Source organism: Pyrus communis, chromosome 9 (assembly GCF_963583255.1).
Source record: "Pyrus communis chromosome 9, drPyrComm1.1, whole genome shotgun sequence".
Lineage (NCBI taxonomy): Eukaryota > Viridiplantae > Streptophyta > Magnoliopsida > Rosales > Rosaceae > Pyrus > Pyrus communis.
Window position 1 is genome coordinate 5378019 of NC_084811.1, and position 21478 is coordinate 5399496.

A 21478-nucleotide genomic window follows, 5' to 3' on the forward strand; every position below is an offset into this window, starting at 1 on the left:
ATCAAGCTATCTCAACAAGTAAGCTATAAAGTTTCAACTAGCCAAGACCCAAATATGCCTTTTCTCTAATATATTTTTTAGTGTATCGGCAAAACAAGGATAATAACTTCTGCAATTCGGGTCATGAAAAATAGCAACCCTCTAATTTTTCCAACTATATAGAAAGGGGCGTTTTTATACAGGCGCCTCATGTTTCAATTTCTTTGATTAAACATCTGTGCCTTTTAGGAATTTGATTAAATATTTTTTTTATAATTTTATTAGAGGTATGTTTGATTATTGGTACGCTTGATTTTATGGTACATTTGTACATTTTGTTCTTGGTACATTTAGAATCTAAATATATCAAAAGTTGATACGTTTATTTTCAAACGTACCATAAGTTTTAATACACTTTTTATATAACTATACGTAAAATTTTAACAAATTAATAAAATTTTCTTACGAAAGTATTAACGACCTTTTAATAAAGAAAGAGACTAATTACATATGATTAGACCTGGCAATTTCTGACACGACCCGATAACCCGACACGACACGACACGAAATTAACAGGTGTTTGGGTCGACACGATAACGAATCGGGTCTTATCGGGTAACCCGATAAGCACCTGTTAAGATAACGGGTTGGGTCGGGTATACACGTGGGTAAACACGATACACGATAAGCAGAATATTATTTTTATAATTTTATAACCCTCAAAAAATACTGTAATAATTATATACATTAATTTTACAATTTTATACCCCTAAAAATTATAATAAATATATATATATATTAAATTAACTATAAAATTTATAATAATTATAATAATTATATATACTATAATAATTATACCCCCAAAATATTAAGTCTATCTATACTAATTATATATATATATATATTAAATTTTATAAAAACTATAATAATTATTAATTAATAATTTAATATGCATGATCATGCATTGCATATTTGCATGATTTTGCATCCATTGAAATTTGATGCGTCAGGACTCGTATATGCTTGGAGATCACATCAGCAAAAAATCACAAAAAAAAAACATTCAGAGATCAAGTAACGGGACAAAGCTTTTCAACGGTTATAAACGAAAAATCACGATTTAACGGTTATTTTAACTCCGATTTTGATGATTTTTTATAACTACACTCCTTGACCCTATATGAATACAATGAATGAATTCGATCTTCAATTTAAAATATTTACACAAGTGGATACCACAAAATCTTATGTTATACTTAATAAAAGTATAAATAAACTCTAAGTGTTAGTCAATCTATCGTTTTACGAATTCTCCAAAACTAATTTCAACGATCCAAACCGTCAAAATTGTTTGTATATGCTTGGAGATCACATCACCAAAAAATCACAAAAAAAAAACATTCAGAGATCAAGTAACGGGACAAAGCTTTTCAACGGTTATAAACGAAAAATCACGATTTAACGGTTATTTTAACTCCGATTTTGATGATTTTTTATAACTACACTCCTTGACCCTATATGAATACAATGAATGAATTCGATCTTCAATTTAAAATATTTACACAAGTGGATACCACAAAATCTTATGTTATACTTAATAAAAGTATAAATAAACTCTAAGCGTTAGTCAATCTATCGTTTTACGAATTCTCCAAAACTAATTTCAACGATCCAAACCGTCAAAATTGTTTGTATATGCTTGGAGATCACATCAGCAAAAAATCACAAAAAAAAAAACATTCAGAGATCAAGTAACGGGACAAAGCTTTTCAACGGTTATAAACGAAAAATCACGATTTAACGGTTATTTTAACTCCGATTTTGATGATTTTTTATAACTACACTCCTTGACCCTATATGAATACAATGAATGAATTCGATCTTCAATTTAAAATATTTACACAAGTGGATACCACAAAATCTTATGTTATACTTAATAAAAGTATAAATAAACTCTAAGCGTTAGTCAATCTATCGTTTTACGAATTCTCCAAAACTAATTTCAACGATCCAAACCGTCAAAATTGTTTGTATATGCTTGGAGATCACATCACCAAAAAATCACAAAAAAAAAACATTCAGAGATCAAGTAACGGGACAAAGCTTTTCAACGGTTATAAACGAAAAATCACGATTTAACGGTTATTTTAACTCCGATTTTGATGATTTTTTATAACTACACTCCTTGACCCTATATGAATACAATGAATGAATTCGATCTTCAATTTAAAATATTTACACAAGTGGATACCACAAAATCTTATGTTATACTTAATAAAAGTATAAATAAACTCTAAGCGTTAGTCAATCTATCGTTTTACGAATTCTCCAAAACTAATTTCAACGATCCAAACCGTCAAAATTGTTTGTATATGCTTGGAGATCACATCAGCAAAAAATCACAAAAAAAAAACATTCAGAGATCAAGTAACGGGACAAAGCTTTTCAACGGTTATAAACGAAAAATCACGATTTAACGGTTATTTTAACTCCGATTTTGATGATTTTTTATAACTACACTCCTTGACCCTATATGAATACAATGAATGAATTCGATCTTCAATTTAAAATATTTACACAAGTGGATACCACAAAATCTTATGTTATACTTAATAAAAGTATAAATAAACTCTAAGCGTTAGTCAATCTATCGTTTTACGAATTCTCCAAAACTAATTTCAACGATCCAAACCGTCAAAATTGTTTGTATATGCTTGGAGATCACATCAGCAAAAAATCACAAAAAAAAAACATTCAGAGATCAAGTAACGGGACAAAGCTTTTCAACGGTTATAAACGAAAAATCACGATTTAACGGTTATTTTAACTCCGATTTTGATGATTTTTTATAACTACACTCCTTGACCCTATATGAATACAATGAATGAATTCGATCTTCAATTTAAAATATTTACACAAGTGGATACCACAAAATCTTATGTTATACTTAATAAAAGTATAAATAAACTCTAAGCGTTAGTCAATCTATCGTTTTACGAATTCTCCAAAACTAATTTCAACGATCCAAACCGTCAAAATTGTTTGTATATGCTTGGAGATCACATCAGCAAAAAATCACAAAAAAAAAACATTCAGAGATCAAGTAACGGGACAAAGCTTTTCAACGGTTATAAACGAAAAATCACGATTTAACGGTTATTTTAACTCCGATTTTGATGATTTTTTATAACTACACTCCTTGACCCTATATGAATACAATGAATGAATTCGATCTTCAATTTAAAATATTTACACAAGTGGATACCACAAAATCTTATGTTATACTTAATAAAAGTATAAATAAACTCTAAGCGTTAGTCAATCTATCGTTTTACGAATTCTCCAAAACTAATTTCAACGATCCAAACCGTCAAAATTGTTTGTATATGCTTGGAGATCACATCAGCAAAAAATCACAAAAAAAAAACATTCAGAGATCAAGTAACGGGACAAAGCTTTTCAACGGTTATAAACGAAAAATCACGATTTAACGGTTATTTTAACTCCGATTTTGATGATTTTTTATAACTACACTCCTTGACCCTATATGAATACAATGAATGAATTCGATCTTCAATTTAAAATATTTACACAAGTGGATACCACAAAATCTTATGTTATACTTAATAAAAGTATAAATAAATTCTAAGTGTTAGTCAATCTTAAAAACAAAAACTCTTTATCCTTGCACATTTAATATTTGTAATAGATTAGTAGTGTATGTATTATTTTTTTTATTAGGCTTTCATTTTCGAGTGTAGATATAGTACTTGAACGAGAAATGTTTTAATGTTTTCAAGTAATATTTATGTCGCAATGTGTGGTATGTGCAAATTTTAAAAAAAATATATTTTTTCTTAACGGGTCATAACGGGTCATAACGGGTCGGGTCATTTTACCCGTTGGGTAAAGTGACACGACCTGTTAAGGACCCGTTAAGATAACGGGTGTGACACGACACGACCCGTTAAGATAACAGGTGTTACACGAAAACGACACGAACACGACAGACACGACCCGTTTGCCAGGTCTACATATGATAACAGAAATAAAAGGTTACTTTTTTTTTAATGACAGTGAAGAATTAGTTCAATTAATATTTTTAATAAAAAGCCACGAATTTAAATTTTCTAGATTACGGAAAATTGGAATTTGGTTGTTAGCTAATTTAAGTGGATATATATATATATATATATATATATATATATATATATATATATAGAAAAAATGTTAAGTTGGCAATTGATCAAAGCATCTTAATCAAATTTTATAAATGAACAAATGTTTTGTCTAAACAAGTTGAAAAAAATGTAGGGGATTCTAATTAATATCCTACATATATATACTAGCCCTTCTTCCAACTACATATGACACATCCCGATCGAGATCAGGGCATGCTGGCCGTCACGTGGAAGTGACGTAACCATGAGCACAGTGCGGAAGCTAATAAAATAATAATATAAATAGTACGAATAAATAAAAACTAGCTTTACACAAGGTAATAACGAACAAGTGCAAGCCTAAGTGTGAACACTAAGTTCAGAGCATGAAAGCCTAATGCAGTCCAGGAGAAAACGACACAACAAAAGCACACCCGAAGGTGGTCCTACACTGGTGAGCGTCTGTCAGATATGCCGGGAAAATCCTCAGGGAAGCCACCAAACGTGCTAGCCAACTAGAACCTGGAGGGGCGCAAAACAAAAGCGTGAGTGGGCAAAAACAAAGCTTTTCGAAAACCATTTAATAAATAAGTTCTAACCCCTCACCGTAAAACCTGTATACTTTCCAGAAAATAGAATATATATATATATAAGTCATGCTTAGGAATATGCTATGCCAAAACCTCAGAGTAAGATGCAAGTGCTCAGGTAATATCGCCTCAATATCATATAATCTGTCAGCCAGAGTCACCTAACATGACCTGTACGGCTGAATCTAGAGCACAAATCTCCATCTCACTAGCTAGACCTGCACACGAGTCGGAACCACCTAAAGTGGTCTGTACGACAAGCCTGGGTGTAATATATATATACGCTCAAGTGCTACGATCACGTGAAGGCTGGGCGAATAATCGCGGGTCACCTACGAGTCGAAACCACCTAAAGTGGTCTGTACGACAGGACTGTGCACCTAACTTGGATCCAAGATGAGCGTGTGGTGCGGGAGGTGAACATCACGTGAAGGACTGTGCCCAACTATGGGAAGGGAGCACTAACACCGGGGGTGCAGGTTATGAGCTCTCTATGCATCTCAAATCACTACTGAATGTAAACATAAATCACAACTCACCTGACACTTACCTGTGCGTTCGCAGCACCAAACATACATACATACATACATATATATATATACACACACAATTAACAATGCATAAACAACGGCAAACTATAGGCATGTCATATAAACGAATAAACGTTCTAAATCAATTTCTGGGAAAAGTATAAGTATATAGGTATATACGGAAAACCAAAAGCCTACTCACTGGTATGTGGAAGGGTCGTAACCCCCTTGCCTCGAGTGACCACGCTCGTCCTCGGGGTAAGTATCACCTATATGCGAAACAACTATAAAAACGTTAATTTTAAAGCACATAACCAACCTTATGAAATAACTTCTCATACAATGCTCAAATGGGGTGTATGAATACACCAACGTGATCTACTCAACCTCAGGAACATCCCCATATTTTTAGAAAAAAATTTCACCGCCGCACGCGCCCCCACGCGCCGGCCAAGGCACGGCCACACGCGCCGGCCACGCGCAGGCACGTGCTTGGCAAGCTGACGGCGTCAGTTAATACCGTCAGGAATATTCCGTTAACTTTAACGGATTCCGTCAACGGCGTTAGGAATATTCCGTCCAAACTGACGGAATATTCCGTCGTCTTCTCCGGCGAGGCTCCGGTGCCGTCGCCGGCGCTGGAAAATCGGGAAATCTTTAAATCGTCCTATCTTCTTCGTTTTTCAACCAAATTTCACAAAATTGGTACCAAATTGAAGCTTACAACGAGAGGAACAAAATCATACCACTTTCAAGTGCTAAAATCCACGAAATCTCGCCGGGAAAATACCCCCAACTCCGGTCAACCTCGAAACTCGTAATCTCGACGTCCAAAACCTTTAAACGAACCACCCCGAGCCTCCCAAGGACCTCACCAAGCTTCCTACAAGCTTGAAATTCCCAAAAACATAAGAATTTACGTGTGCATGAACAGTGCCAAAAATCGGGTATCCCGAGTTCGACGTGAAAACGAAGGTATCCTTACCTAAAATGGGTATGGTTGAACTCCTACGGACCTCACGAGCATGGATATGTACTTTGTTTGTTTGATCTGTGAAGATTACAAGGGTTTTGGAGTGTGTCCGTACACATGGAGGGGGAAAATGGGAGAGAGAGGGCTCGGGACAGGGGGGTGCAGGGCAGAAAATGGTGAGGGTGAGTGTGTGGAATTGTGTGTGGTCCACAACCAGCCACACCAATCTCAAAAACAACCACACAACGAAAATTCACACTAGGGGCAAAATCGTCTTTTCACGCGTACGTTTTAAAATTTTCGGAACGGGCTGTCACAACATAAATAAAATATGCAATTCGGGTGTAGCTGTTGTCTTTTTAAAATTTAAAATTTAAGTTTTATTTATGTTTTAAGTCTAGTTACATATTTTTTTAATAAAAAAATCAAAACCAGAGGAAGAATAATTAATTCCCCACGATGTGCGCTTGAATATTGATTTAAAATATGTAAAATTACAATTTTATTTGAGTAGTTGTTCATTATTCTTCTCTACTAAAGTGAGACAATAAAAGGATATTGAAAGCTTCACAAGATGGGCTAACCTTCTAGCTGCGCTTCTGCCTATTTCAACTCGTTAAAACTTATTCGTCTTCCACAAATTCGAAGTTGGTGGTAGGTTTATCGAAACTAGCTTTAAAGGGAAATGTATGTTAAACTATTAAAAATTGTAATGTTAAGGAGATTAAATTTATAAACAAAATTTTGTAAATTAAACGATATGGAAGTTGATGATTGCATTATGATCTATGCGTTGATAAACGTATTCATTTTTATTACTCATACATCATTTTATTTACAAATTTTATGTACAAATTTAATCTATTTAGTATTACTTTTTTTTTTTTAATATTTTAACATTCATTTCCCCTTCAAGCTCATTCCAACAACCTTAACACTAACTTTGAATTTATGGAAGATGAATAACTTTGAAAAATGGATGATTAAAAGATTATTGCTATATTTAGCCTCTTGTCACACATATATGTGTGTCGTATTTTGATTTTTTATATTTAATTATGTTTTTTAGGAGATATTTTTGTTAAAAAAAAATGAAGCAACGCCATGACACCGGAAACTTGGTTTTTTTTTTAATTATTTATTTTGTTTAAGATTTTAATTTCATTCAAAATGTTCTAAATTTACTATTTTGTCTCTCACTAATTAAATGTAGTATTTTAAATCTCTAACTAGCATTTGGCTACACATTTTGTGTGTATGAACACATATTTTTAGAAAATGAGAAGGAGAGAGGGAGGGGGAGAGAGAGAGAGAGAGAGAGTGGGGGGAGTGAGAGGTTTTTGTTTTCTAATTTTTTTTAATATTAGAGGTATTTTAACATCACCTGTAGGTGAAGCTTCAATAAAAAAACAGTAAAATTTGGACCTGTGAAATTATATTACTGCCCATTTTTTTGTGTGATAGAAGACTAAGTTTTTTTTTCACCCTCTTTTTGTTGACAAAAATGATTTCATTAATTAATAGAGATTATTGGAGGGTATTTTATAGTATTTTGAAAACTTCACTTTCTCCTTCTCATTTGATATGTAGAGATAAGGATAATGCTAAGAGACTTAAATTTTAAATTAAATTTACAAATCAAATGATGTGTCACAAATAAGAATTAACATTTAATTAATAATTTAATTATCAATCACTACATCATTTGATTTACAAATTTGATTTAAAAATTTAGTCTATCCAACATTATCAAAGAGATAAATATCCAGGCCAAGATTCCGGTGGGCTTGTTTTTCAAAAGAGCAGCTGTCTCGTTCTAATCCCACATCTCAAACTTTAGTCCCTTATTTATTTCCACCCACAAATTCACAAACAAGTTTTGGTTTTGGAGGTTAAAACTCAAATTCCAAAAGAAGGAAGATCGGAAGATAAACATGCCTTGCCTTTACATCTCCACAAACGTCACCCTTGACGGAGTCGACACTGGTTCCATCTTTTCCGAAGCCACCAAAGCCATCTCTGACATTACCGGAAAGCCCGAAGACGTAAGCTCTTTCTCTCTCTCTCTCTCTCTCTCTCGCTCACAGAGAAAAAAACACAACCGATGTTGGAGATGGGGCATCAACAGTTTGCACCATTTGTTAGTTTAATCGCAGTTGCTATATCGTCATGTAGAGAACGATAGGTTTGACTTTTGTTTGCAACACAAAATAGGTAATGTTTGACTGGCCTAAGTAATTAATTATTTCTGGAGTCTAGAAAAAAAAAACCCACTAAACTAGCTTTTGGTCGATCAACAGTGGGATTTGATCTGGGTTGGGTATTTTAAATATATATTTATAATATTTTTGATTCATCAGCTTCAAAATATCATCTGTGTAAAATGGTAATTTATGGGCTGTGTTCGTTGATCTGCCAAGTTGGAAAGTCAACTCAAGCAGATGGGGATGCCATGTCCAAATCTGAAGGAATAAGGGGAGTTTTGATGGTTCAGAAATGAGAAGCGATCTACACCTCAAAAGTCTCTGTTTGAGTATCCCAAGCCAATAATTTACTTTCACGCGTGTAACTTTGCTGATGATATGATGTATTACTTACTGATTGTGGATGTCGTCGTAATAATTTTCCCGAATGTAAGTAAGTCTTTCTCCTGCCTTGGCTCTGTTCAAGGGCTGCTGAACTATATATGTTCACTCTGCTTGTGATTTTTTATTTTTCCTAGTTTATTATTTATTTATTTTCGGGGGCAGGAAACTGTCTGTGGCAGTGATTGAAGGGTCTCTAGTTTACATGGAGATTAGGGTTTAAAATTTTATAAGCCAGTTGCTGTCTGTTGACATGATATAAAGCACTGGAGTAGCTGTCCATTTGGTTGGAATCCCACTACCTTCTTTCCGGATCTTTAGAACTTTACTCAATAATCAGTACTGCTTACACATATATGCCTAATTTGACTCGCAACCACTAATCTTAACTAGGGTTGTACTCGAGTCGTCCACGTGCGAGTGGTTCAGTCTCGGCCATGTGGGCTCTATATTGCATCAATAATGATTAGGAGTTATTCACTCGCACGTGGACGACTGTACTTAGCATTTCTCGAACCCTCTGTATGTTTAATTGTTGAACTTCTCTTTGCTTGCACAGTTTGTGATGGTCTTACTTAAGGGATCGGTGCCCATATCGTTTGGCAAGAGTACTACTATACCGGCAGCATATGGGGAGTTAGTAGCAATGGGCGGCATTACCACGGCAGTGAAGAGGCTACTGATCGCCACTCTCGGCACGATTTTTGAGTCCAAGCTTTTGATCCCAAAAACTCGATTTTTCCTTAAAGTTGTTGATGTAAGCACTGCTACAGGATCTAAACTATAAATGAAAATTTCTAATGTTGTTCTCCAACAAAATAAAGGAGTGGCTAATCTGATCGATCTGTTGTTTTTATGTACGGTGTGAACTTGTGGTGCGTAAACTCGACAGATGAATCATGAATTTATGTACAATTCCAATTATTTTCTTGTGAAAGGAATAAAGGATAGTGAAGTTGGGACACAGAAAGGAGAGGCCATGTCTCCATTTATTTTTCCAGTCATGTAATAATTTGGATGAATTTGACCAAGTTGGAATGATGCTTAACCTTACTTTTTTTCATGTCATGTACGCAATAGGCCAATTTCAATTTCTTTTCATAGGGGGACCATATAGATGAGGGTTCTCCAATAAATCATAGACACAAAACTCAAATTTGGTTTTGATCTCAAATCCAATGGTTATAGAAGAGTTTCAATTTGTTTAGGATTACTTTTAGAATGATTAGAAATGTTTTATGTTAATTAAAAATATTGATGCAATCTTGAATCAACGTAAATTCGACTGTAAATCACATACACAAGAACACAACGATATATCGTGGTTTACCTAAAGTTGGGGCTACGTCCACATTGGTGTAAGCCCGGTTTTCACTATGTAAAATGAGGGTTACATTGTACATAGAGATTTGGTACTAGCTAGGGTTTTGTCATCCTCCTACAGTGAGGGTGAAGTATCCTTCTATAAAACAAGTTTTTTCTCCCCTTTTATATAAGTGAGATCCAATATATGGTACAATAAATAATATTCTAATTCTGTTTGCAGAAAAACTTAAAAATAATTTTGCATTGTAGAAGCTCCTTCCGAAAAGCACATCTCGAATGTGCTCCCAATTGCTTTTTTCAAAAAGCACTTGCGCTTGAATTTTAATAAATTTTTGAATGAGTTTATACCAAAAGCATTTTGTTCCAAAATGCTTCAAAAAGAAGTAGTCCCATACGACATCCAAATGGTGGAACCATATATGAAAGAGGGAAAGGGAATTTTGATTCCCACCCATATGCAGATTTTAGGGAGTAGTAGTTTTCCACTCTATGAGGAGGGTTGTGTCCTCTCATTTATCACCGACTATTCACACATATCGCTTGTGACAAACTAACATGTCAAATTGTACACCAAGAGATGGTATACAAATCACATGTGAATGAAATTAAATACAATAGGCGAATGACATTTGGTTCGAAAAGTTGAAAAAACTTAAGCATCTTTATTCTAGACTTCAGTTTTCTGTACTCCTGGAACTCAAAATCGTGTAAAACTTTGATACAAGTAAGTCGTCTATGTTTGCTATGAATCTGGAAATTTTTACATTCATTGGACAAATGAGCTATGTTTGATGAATTTTAGGTACATGTCGTTTTCTGAGTTTTTAATACAACAAGAAGTCCTTTATTTGGAATTTTAAAGTTTCATTGGTAGTTTCTGGATATTTGATTTAATGAGTTTAAATTTTCTTTTGTCTGACTCTTTTTTGTTAATAATTTACACTCTTAAACTATCACCTTCTACTTTTTGTTCCTCTTAATCTCACACCTTGAATTTTAGAATGATTTTGAAGTGTGATAATTTCAAACGCTAGAACTTCTCCATATATTCAATTCAACAGACACCATACGTAAGGGAGAGTGCTGAAAGTATTTCATACTAAATCATGAAAGTTTTGTATTAGTTTTTGAAAGATCTTGGACAACTTCATCGAATGCTTATTGATTTTGTGTTAATGCTTTTTTCACTTTGTCCATTTTTATCTCTTTGAGCTAGCAAGGTCCGGAATATTCACTCGTGGATGTGTCGGGCCATTGGGACGAATCTTAACCCAAAGTCACTCTTCGTAAACAAATATTGAGCGCAAGTGGCTCTTTACCACAATGGTAGAAATGTATTGAGTTCTTGTATGACGACGTGAGTTCAAACCCTGTTGAAGGTTAATCTAACAAAATCTGTTGTTTGACAAAAAAAAAACGAATATCGAGCAGAAACCTTTAAGGTATGTTTGGTATCCTTCTAGAATCTAAAATTTTATTTTAAAACTGAGTACCAATAATTTAGATACATTCATTTTTATTTTAACTAAAAATTGAATATAAGAAGGATACTAAAGACCACTTAGTACTATAATCTACTGATATTCATCAACTTGTAAGTGAGAGATCTTAGATTCGATTCTCGCCAAAAATGAATTTGAACCACATTATTACTAGTTCATTGTGAGACTAATCCCAACCTATCTTCCTAGTATAGATTATATCGTTTGTTTTAAAAAAAAATTAAAAAAAAAAAAAAAAAAGAGGAAAGGAGGATGCTAGAGAGGGCCTTAGATTTTGGAGCCCTTACTCTCGTCGCGTTTCGGACCCGCTTCTCAGCCCAGAAATGCAAGTACAGGAATGGGCCCAGAGTGAAAACATTAGGCCAGGCCCATAAGGGCATTTTGGGTAGTTGAAAAGTGTGTGATGTTTACACTGATATTTTTCTCTCACACATAAAACAAAAGGGTTTACTTACCAACGCATTTCCAGAAAACAGCCAAAGAGTGTGAGTGACTCCGGGAAGACGAAACGATGCCGTGCCTGAACATTTCAGCTAACGTGAACCTGGACGGCGTCGACACCTCCGCCGTCCTCTCCGAAGCCACCTCCACCGTCGCCAAGATCATCGGCAAACCCGAGGCTGTACGACTTTCTCCCACTCTCTCTCGAGCACACACATTTACATACTTTAGAATTTTTGTCCCAAATTGGAAATTTTATGTATTTATGTGTTGCTTTTTCAAATTTAGGTTTATTTATTTCTGCTGAATTAACGCTAAATTTTCTAAAACAGAAATAGGATGAATGTTTTTGGTAATTTGCAAGATTTTGTTCAGAATTTTGGGGGATGACTGAGTAATTTCTCTACTTGTAGGATGTATAACTTGAACACTGGGAGAAAGGGTAAATAATACTCAGTAAGTTGAACCTGTTAGAGATTGTGGATTTTATTTTATTTTTTTGGTTTTATTTTGTTTTGTTCTGTTTTTGGAGATAATGTAGTTGTTAGGGATTGTTTCACAAAATTGGAGAATCACCAATGCCTTTTCAGCGATTTGACTAGACCCAATAAGCTAGACGCTTCACCTACCCGACCACAGAGAGAATAGAACGAGTTGCTCGGATAAGAGAGCAACTCGAGATGGATGCAAGATCCTTTCTCCTGCCCCTCACTTAGAAGAGAAAGAAAAGTTCTTTTTTCATTTTTCGCTAACGTCGAATAATCTTGGGGTTTAGGCCTGCCTGTAATCACTTATCTAAAGAACTTTTAAATTTTGCTGAACACTCTAGAAGTGATTTTGGCCTGCCCGTAATCACTCCCAAACTGTTAGTCATGGACGAGGACAATTATAGAGTTAGGAGAATGATTTTCGGACACCAGTTTTCTCCTCTGCACAACCTGGTTATTTGTGTCCATTGATTATCCTTTAATTTGTTCAATCGAAACGCAGTAAATAAGCAGGGCGTTTAGGAGGAGAAAAAGGTAATTACATCCCTTAACTTTTAGCCTCATAGGCATGCCTTATTGATGATACCTTCAATGTCGTTTTATTCCTAAATTAGATGATAAAAAAGCTATTGTTCTACTAATATTGGATGCGAGGTTCATAGTGACTTACTGGGGTTAAACTTTTTGCTCTTTGGTTGATGGTGATTGTGTCGAACACATATGTAAACTGTGTTCGTGTGTGTTGATATGCAGTATGTGATGATTGTTCTGAAGGGATCGGTACCCATATCTTTTGGCGGGACTGAGGAGCCAGCTGCCTATGGGGAGTTGGTCTCCATTGGCGGCCTTAATCCTGATGTGAACAAGAAGTTGAGTGCTGCAATTGCTGCAATTCTCGAGACAAAGTTGTCCGTGCCCAAGTCACGATTTTTTCTCAAGTTCTATGACACCAAGGCAAGCCACCATCTCGCCTTTTTAATTTTCCATAGAAAGGGGCATTGGCATCTGCATGTGCTTCTTCTCATTGCATTCTTCCTGCTTGTTTAGGCCCACCAGAGTCAAGAATATGCACAGTGTTTGCATGCTTTACACCAGAACTAGATCATGTAAATAAATCTCTACTGTTTAAAACCCTAAGCATTGCTCCTGTTGGCCTTTCTCAAGAATCAAACTCATGTTTAGTAGCCATTTATTCCACTTGTTGATACATTTAATGATTCCGATGTTTGCTATTCTGCAGGGTTCCAACTTTGGATGGAACGGGTCTACCTTTTAGAGTACGTGTTACCATTTGAACAGTGTCTTAAATTCGCCATGAACTTTCGGACAGCTTTATATGTAAGTGGTGATTTCATGTTATCGAAGTACTTTGAAATCATAGACTAGTTTATTGTCATTTTCCGTATGCGTGCTTAAGTAGAACCTAATGGAACTATCGAAGGCTTGTTGTATTCTTCGATTGGCGTAAGTTGTTTTGAGCTGGTAGTGATCAATGATGTTATGGAACCTGTAGTTGGCAATCAGGATGTTATGTTCATCTGTTTGGTGTTTGCATAACTGCGTTTATACTTTGTGAATTTTTCACCGTGGTTAATTTGCGGAATTGTTAAATGTCGTGTTTGGAGCCTTGAGTTGAAAATCTGTGTAGCTAAATTGCATTGGTTGGCATATGTAATTGTATTAGTTAGGATTGTTCTTTCGTTTGTTTTACACAAACTCATGTGCGTTTATCATGCGAGTTGTGAGAAAGTGGCACCGCAACCTCCTCCCTCCCCTTGGTGGTCAACATCGCCTAACAAATTTACAATTACTTACATTGCACGATGTCAACTGCTTTTGAAAATATTGTCTTACAAAATTAATGTGACAACTCTTTATATGGTGCACTTAATGTGGTTTAATAAAATTCATCAATATGACAACCTGTATATACTTATTTTTCTTATATAAGCGATAGTGGGAGAGATGAAACCGTACGGATCTTAGATGTTTTTACGGAGAAAAACATCCTATAACTAGCGTAGCTCTCTCTCGTCCGCCCTAGACCAATCCCCCTCTCACCTAGATCCTTTAACACGCCCGATACTTGGCGTCTGCTTAAATACAAGGTGGATGTTTTTAATCAATTGAGCTACAGAAATTTTATTCGATATGTATGTCAACATTTGGGTTGAAATCGAATATATATCTTATCGTTATTAAATGATGTTCTATAGCAATGGTGGAAAGCAATTCTTTTTTCTTCTAACAATTAACTATCAACTCGATTAAAATAATAATAACGGTAAGTAAGTAAATAAAAACAACAAAATAGAGTGACGATTGGGACAATTTACGCAGTTTTTATGGGTCAAAAGATTTGGTCCGGATCCCTTTCAACAAATCCATCAGTTAGGGCTCTTGAAATTTGATTAAACAACTAAAAACTGAAATCTCTTTTAAAAATTATAATAATTTTAGCCGTTGGATCAAATTTGAAGAATCCGAATTGATGGATTGGATGGAAAGAATATGGAGGGTAACCTTTCCAAATGATTTACGCGGTTGAGCTTGAGACCCTGGAAGTAAACATTAAACGGTAAGAAGAAGAAAACCACCTTTCACCAATGGGATAGTCAAAATATTTTTCACCTGGTTTCCGTCGTTTACTTTCCGTCGGCGAAACGTAACGACGACGCAAGTTGAACCGTATAAACTCGTATTTCCATCCACTTTCCTTCTCTTCAAACTTTCAACCTTCCACCTCACAAGTCCCCCCCCTTATTTAACCAAACCCCCTAAATATTTTCCACAAATCCCTCCAAAAAGTTATCAGAGAGATCCGAGACAGAAAACCAGATCCACCGACACCACAACGTAAAATGTCGACTCCGACAGCCCCGCCGATCCTCCCGGTATCCACAACCGCAACAGCCACTGCCACCGGCGGAGGGACGGCTCAGTCCCAGGCCCCGATCGCTACCCCGGCCTTCCGCGCATTCATCAACAACATCTGCGACACCTGCCGCAACGGCCTCGCCCAGCGCCGCCCCTGGTCCGAGCTCCTCGACCGATCTGCCTTCTCCAAGCCGGAATCGTTCTCCGACGCCACCGTCCGCGTCCGTAAGAACTACTCCTACTTCCGCGTCAACTACCTCGCCGTCCTCGCCCTCACCGTCGCCGTCTCCCTCGTCACCCACCCGTTCTCCCTCTTCGTCCTCCTCGGCCTCCTCGCCGCCTGGCTCTTCCTCTACCTCTTCCGCCCCTCCGATCAGCCTCTCGTCATCTTCGGCCGCACATACTCCGACACCCAGACCCTCTGGGGCCTCATCGCCCTCTCCGTCTTCGTCGTCTTCCTCACATCCGTCGGATCCGTCCTCATCTCCGCTCTTGCCATCGGTGTTGCAGTTGTCTTCGCTCACGGCGCCTTTAGAGTTCCGGAGGACCTCTTCCTCGACGAGCAAGAGCCTTCCGCCTCCACTGGCTTCCTTTCCTTCCTCAACAACGCCGCATCCAATGTCGCTGTTGCCACATCCCCAGCCGTCGTCGCCGCCGCTCGCGGTTGATCTGATCTACGTTCCCACATTGTGATTGGATAGCGCACAAGACGATGATGGTACAATAAATTTGAGGCATTTGTTCTATAAATATATATGTAGGGTGGATTTTCTTGGCGAATTTGTATGGATCTGTGTACCTTGTTCGTTCTGATTTAGATAGAAAATTCATGTTTTTTGATGGTTCTTGGTAGATCTATCGATCAAACTTTTGTCCCTTCGTTTCTTCATTTGGTTTTGTCAAATACAATTTGTAATTGCTACAGATCTATGATATAGTTCATTCTTTTTGGCAGTGTGCATCTTTTACTATACAGTTTGTTTGTAAAAATCGCGTGGCATTGGATCTTTTGTGATTATCTCTAACACGAGTTTCAGATCTGTATGCTTCTCGGTTCATTTGTTAGAACTAGTGAAATTTCATTTCTTCTACAAATTTAGTTCAAATCAAACGATCCTGAATCGGTAGTGATCTCTATGTTTCTTGTTGTTTAGCAACAGCAACACTGTTGGCAATTCAGTTGTGCTTTGGTGAGGACTTAGGAGAATGCCCATAAATCTAATATATGTAATGTCATTTGAAACCGATCTCAGGATTGTGTCATCGTCTATGTGATCGATGGCTAAGTTGCCCGAATCAGGTTTTGTTTAGTTTTGCAAGCATTTGAGATGCCATTGCTGATACCTGGTCGTTTTGATGGTTGAAACTTAGGCGTCATTCTCATCCATATCGTGATGAATTCTTTCCTTGGTTGCTAACTGTCCATGGAGTAGACTAGCAAGCACCAGTTTCTTTACACAATCTCCATGACATCTGTAAATCTTAGATAAGAACATTGTTGGTGAATGTGGGTAGAAATGATTCAGAGGTTTCGGGATAGAATCTATAGCGTGACGTTGTTCAAGTTAACCGTATAGTGAATGTTGAATCGGGCATGGGCTTATGAGAACCCGTGAGCGTTTCAAACTATTGCACTTGAAGCTAGTTTTGCCTCTATGAGTACAATGGATGGATTGCATCAGGTTTTGACCTGAGAGAACTATTTTGCGTTGTTTATGTTAGTTCCTATCCTTTGGAAGGATTTAAGTTCTGTCCAGTTTTCTTTGGTTTTCTGTCGGGTTGCAATTTACTGAGCTACTTTCATTAGCAAATTATGTGTTGCTCGAGTCTTCGACTGTCCTCGTGCTAGCGGATTCATGAATGATTTTCTGCTGCAAAGAGAAATAAAAAGGGTTCATACTCGTCCTACTATTCTTCATACAAACTGATGGTATTGTGATTAGTCCAGGGATAGTCGTCGGATTAATTGCATTGCTCCCTCCATCAAATTTGTTTTGTTTTGTTTTGGTTTGCAGAGTTTAAGGAATTGTACACCAGAACACGGTTCACCAGATTTTCTTCTGGGTAAATAATCGGACACCAAAAAAATCCACAAATAAGACCACTTACGAGCAACAATAACCAAGCCTTATTTCACTAAATGGGGCCGGCCGTAAGAATTCTAGAATGTCATTGTGCTTGGTTTTGAGCCAAGACTGCTTACGAACATTTAATAGAAAACATATATAATGAATTGGAGAATAACCAGCCAATAAGTCGTATATAAACCACGGGTTTTTCGTGCTCTTTTATAAATTCTAATCATTATGACCATGATTACAAGAATCACCAGATTGTTTCTTTAAGTTTCCAGGATTCATTGGTCCTGAATCAATCTAGGACGTCTCGAACAAAGGCTTTCAACTTTCCACCAGAGGTTATTATGGTCATTTTACGGGTTGTATCAAGTGATAACACATTGCCCTTTGGATGCCAAATGTGCCCTACGAAATATAGCCGTTGGAGAATCTTATAACTCTTTTACCCAAGTGAAGACCAAATTCCAGGTTTTTCAACCGTAACCGTTATATGGTGGAATTCCACCACAGAAAAAAAAAAAAAAAAAAATAGCCGTTATCTGATAAACAAAAGATGATGAAGAACTAGTCCTTCGATCCCACCCAATCTCTCCTGCCTGACCTCTTTACATTATTTTTCTTCCTTGCTCACTCAGATCTTCACATGCTCCAACTGCCTCAATTATTTCTGCCTCCTTATTTATCTTCCATTTCGTTTCTTCCTCACACACAAAAATATACTTCACACCTTGAGCTCAACCCGAAAACGATACCTTCGCTTCTCCCATCGTTTTCGGGTTTTCTAGAGCTTGTTTCGTCCAACTTCTTCGATTCTTCGTAGAAATTGCGGTCCTTCGATGTTTATGGAATATAAGTCCTTCTTCATCCATGCCTTGTTCTTTGTTCATCTTTTGGTTGTCACTTACCGGCCCGTTTCGGGCCAGCGAGGGAATGATGGAATGATTGTGACTCAGTCCGATTACCAAGCTCTTCGAGCTTTCAAGCGTGAGCTCATTGATTTCACCGGCGTTCTGCGCAGCTGGAATGATAGCGGACGTGGAGCCTGCTCAGGCGCGTGGGCAGGGATTAAGTGTGTGAACGGACAGGTTATTGCAATCCAGCTTCCGTGGAGGAGACTCGGGGGCCGAATATCTGAAAAGATTGGGCAGCTGCAAGCGCTTCGGAAGCTCAGCCTGCACGACAATGTCTTGGCTGGCCCTGTCCCCTTGTCTCTCGGCTTCCTTCCCAATCTCAGAGGAGTTTACCTCTTCAACAACCGGCTTTCGGGGTCTGTCCCGCCTTCTATTGGTAACTGTCCTCTTCTCCAAACTCTTGATTTAAGCAACAATTCGCTTACTGGCACGATTCCTTCTAGTCTTGCAAATCCTAAGAAGTTGTATAGACTTAATCTGAGCTTCAACTCGCTTTCGGGTTCCATCCCAACAAGTCTCACCAAATCCCGTTCTCTCACCATCCTTGTACTCCAACACAACAACCTATCTGGTTCCATACCAGGCACTTGGGATGCTGGAAATCGAAATCTAAGTTACCAACTTATGATCCTGACCCTTGATCATAATCTGATTTCCGGAACTATTCCTAGTTCTCTGAGCAAATTGGGTTTTCTTCAAGAGATTTATCTGGACGACAACCAGATTTCCGGGACCATTCCTGAAGAAATAGGGGAGCTCACAAGGCTCCAGAAGCTAGACTTATCCAACAATGCCATCAATGGGAGCTTTCCTTCTAGCTTTTCCAACCTCTCCTCCCTTGTTTCGTTGAACCTCGAGGGCAACCACCTCGATAACCAAATCCCGGAAGGCCTGGAAAGGTTGCAGAACCTCTCAGTGCTCAACCTGAGGAAGAACAATTTCAGTGGCCACATTCCAGCATCTGTGGGGAATATCTCTGGAATCTACCAACTGGATTTATCGGAAAACAAATTCAGTGGTGAAATTCCTGCTTCACTTTCCAGCCTTGCCAATCTCACTTCGTTCAATGTCTCTCACAACAATCTTTCTGGCGCCGTCCCTTCTCTGCTCTCAAAAAAGTTCAATGCCAACTCTTTCGCGGGGAATCTTCAGCTGTGCGGGTACAGTGCTTCAACTCCGTGCTCTTCTCCCCCGCCTCAGATTCTTCCATCTTCTCCGCCAACGGAGCAGCCTTTGAAGAAAAAGCATCACCACAAATTTAGTACAAAGGACAAAATTCTCATAGCGGCGGGTGCCCTCCTGGCGGTTCTGCTTCTACTCTGCTGCATTTTGCTTGTTTGTTTGGTCAGGAAAAGGTCTGCTTCAAGAGGAAAGAATGGTAAAGCCGCCATGCAGGCCGCTGCTCCAGGGGGCGCTGCTAAGGCAGTTCCTGGCGGCGTTGGAGTTGAATATGGCGGTGAGGCTGGTGGGAAGCTTGTTCACTTTGATGGGCCATTTGTTTTTACAGCTGATGATCTCTTATGTGCCACTGCTGAGATAATGGGGAAGAGCACATATGGGACTGCATACAAGGCGACATTAGAGGAAGGAAACCAAGTTGCAGTAAAGAGATTGAGGGAAAAGACGGCGAAAGGTCAGAAGGAGTTTGAAATGGAGGCTGCAGCAATTGGGAAGATTCGCCACCCGAATCTCTTGGCTCTGAGGGCTTATTACTTGGGACCCAAGGGAGAGAAGCTTCTCGTCTTCGATTACATGCCTAAGGGTAGCCTTGCGTCCTTCCTTCATGGTAAGTTTATTCATCGATGCTCATCAACTTTTCTAATTCACATTATTCATATATCAGAAGCGCTATTGGTTTTAACCCTTAACCATCTTGTTTTTGTGATGTATATTCCTTGTGCAGCTCGAGGGCCGGAAACCATCATTGATTGGCCAACAAGGATGAACATAGTGATTGGCATCACGCGTGGACTATGCCACCTCCACAACGAGGAGAACATTGTGCATGGAAATCTTACATCCGGCAACATTCTGCTTGATGAGCAGACAAATGCTCACATTGCAGACTTTGGCCTTTCACGCCTTATGACTGCGGCCGCCAACACCAATGTGATTGCCACTGCAGGAACCCTCGGCTACAACGCACCTGAGCTCTCAAAGGCCAAGAAGGCCACAACAAAGACTGATGTGTACAGCCTTGGGGTGATCATACTGGAGCTCCTGACAGGAAAATCCCCCGGGGAACCGATGAACGGCATGGATTTGCCACAGTGGGTGGCTTCGATTGTGAAAGAGGAGTGGATAAATGAAGTTTTTGATTTGGAGATCATGAGGGATGTGCCAACCATTGGTGACCTGCTGCTTAACACATTGAAGTTGGCTCTGCATTGTGTGGATCCATCGCCGGCTTTGCGGCCGGAAGCTCAGCAAGTTCTGGAGCAGCTGGAGGAGATTAAGCCTGATCTGCCAACTGGTGGTTCTGCAGAAGAAGGAGCAGAAGTACCACCACCAGCAGGCAGCAGCAACTGAGTGAAAAAGGGTTAATTACTTTTACTTGGGATAAATGTGGGTTTCATATTTATCAGTTAATTTGTTGATAGGATTTGGAGGAGATATAGGTATATTCATTGGTATATGTAAATATAGGTTTCGATTATATTGTTTGATTCTTTTTGTTTCAAGTTGTGTTTCTGTTAACAAAGCAGAAGAATGAATAATCATTATAAGAAAAGACATGGTTATGTGTTTAATTATTTTCACTCATTTTCCCATTTGTCTCTCTTGCAACCAAACTTAATTTCTTGTGAATCTATGAGAAAACACAACACATTCGCACACCACAAAAAACCCTAAAAACTTGACTTATTACATAGCAAGTATTCACTGATACCACTCAATTTTGTCTCCATTGAAGTGATGGAAACATCGCTCCATCAGTCCATATATTTCAAATTCTAACTTGATACCATAATGCAAATCGAGTGAAAAGTTATTTAATAGAGAAGAGAATTGTGACACACATAAACTATACAAAATAT

The 21478-nt window shown here is 37.8% G+C and overlaps 4 protein-coding genes across 4 annotated transcripts; all 4 read left to right on the forward strand.

Annotated features, from left to right (window-relative positions):
• Positions 1–8014: 8014 nt before the first annotated feature.
• On the forward strand, positions 8015–9839 carry LOC137746335 (uncharacterized). Its single transcript, XM_068486422.1, has 2 exons — positions 8015–8277; positions 9377–9839. The coding sequence occupies exons 1-2, from the start codon at positions 8167–8169 to the stop codon at positions 9602–9604; spliced, it is 339 nt and encodes a 112-aa protein (XP_068342523.1). The 5' UTR covers positions 8015–8166; the 3' UTR covers positions 9605–9839.
• A 2245-nt stretch (positions 9840–12084) lies between these two features.
• On the forward strand, positions 12085–14205 carry LOC137744092 (uncharacterized). The gene is made up of 3 exons (XM_068483958.1): positions 12085–12267; positions 13328–13528; positions 13815–14205. Exons 1-3 carry the CDS (start codon positions 12157–12159, stop codon positions 13848–13850), a joined length of 348 nt encoding a protein of 115 aa, XP_068340059.1. The 5' UTR covers positions 12085–12156; the 3' UTR covers positions 13851–14205.
• Positions 14206–15296: 1091 nt separating this feature from the next.
• Positions 15297–16405, forward strand: LOC137745157 (PRA1 family protein B4-like). The gene has a single exon (XM_068485058.1). It carries the CDS (start codon positions 15436–15438, stop codon positions 16117–16119), a length of 684 nt encoding a protein of 227 aa, XP_068341159.1. The 5' UTR covers positions 15297–15435; the 3' UTR covers positions 16120–16405.
• A 1719-nt stretch (positions 16406–18124) lies between these two features.
• On the forward strand, positions 18125–21141 carry LOC137746166 (probably inactive leucine-rich repeat receptor-like protein kinase IMK2). The gene is made up of 2 exons (XM_068486250.1): positions 18125–20226; positions 20344–21141. The coding sequence occupies exons 1-2, from the start codon at positions 18366–18368 to the stop codon at positions 20967–20969; spliced, it is 2487 nt and encodes an 828-aa protein (XP_068342351.1). The 5' UTR covers positions 18125–18365; the 3' UTR covers positions 20970–21141.
• Positions 21142–21478: the final 337 nt, after the last annotated feature.

Coding starts and splice junctions, on each gene's coding strand:
- LOC137746335 (XM_068486422.1), top strand. CDS start 8,167: ATGCCTTGCCTTTACATCTCCACAAACGTCACCCTTGACGGAGTCGAC. Junction 8,278..9,376: donor TTACCGGAAAGCCCGAAGAC/GTAAGCTCTTTC, acceptor TTGCTTGCACAG/TTTGTGATGGTCTTACTTAA.
- LOC137744092 (XM_068483958.1), top strand. CDS start 12,157: ATGCCGTGCCTGAACATTTCAGCTAACGTGAACCTGGACGGCGTCGAC. Junction 12,268..13,327: donor TCATCGGCAAACCCGAGGCT/GTACGACTTTCT, acceptor GTTGATATGCAG/TATGTGATGATTGTTCTGAA. Junction 13,529..13,814: donor TCAAGTTCTATGACACCAAG/GCAAGCCACCAT, acceptor GCTATTCTGCAG/GGTTCCAACTTTGGATGGAA.
- LOC137746166 (XM_068486250.1), top strand. CDS start 18,366: ATGTTTATGGAATATAAGTCCTTCTTCATCCATGCCTTGTTCTTTGTT. Junction 20,227..20,343: donor CCTTGCGTCCTTCCTTCATG/GTAAGTTTATTC, acceptor TTCCTTGTGCAG/CTCGAGGGCCGGAAACCATC.
- LOC137745157 (XM_068485058.1), top strand. CDS start 15,436: ATGTCGACTCCGACAGCCCCGCCGATCCTCCCGGTATCCACAACCGCA.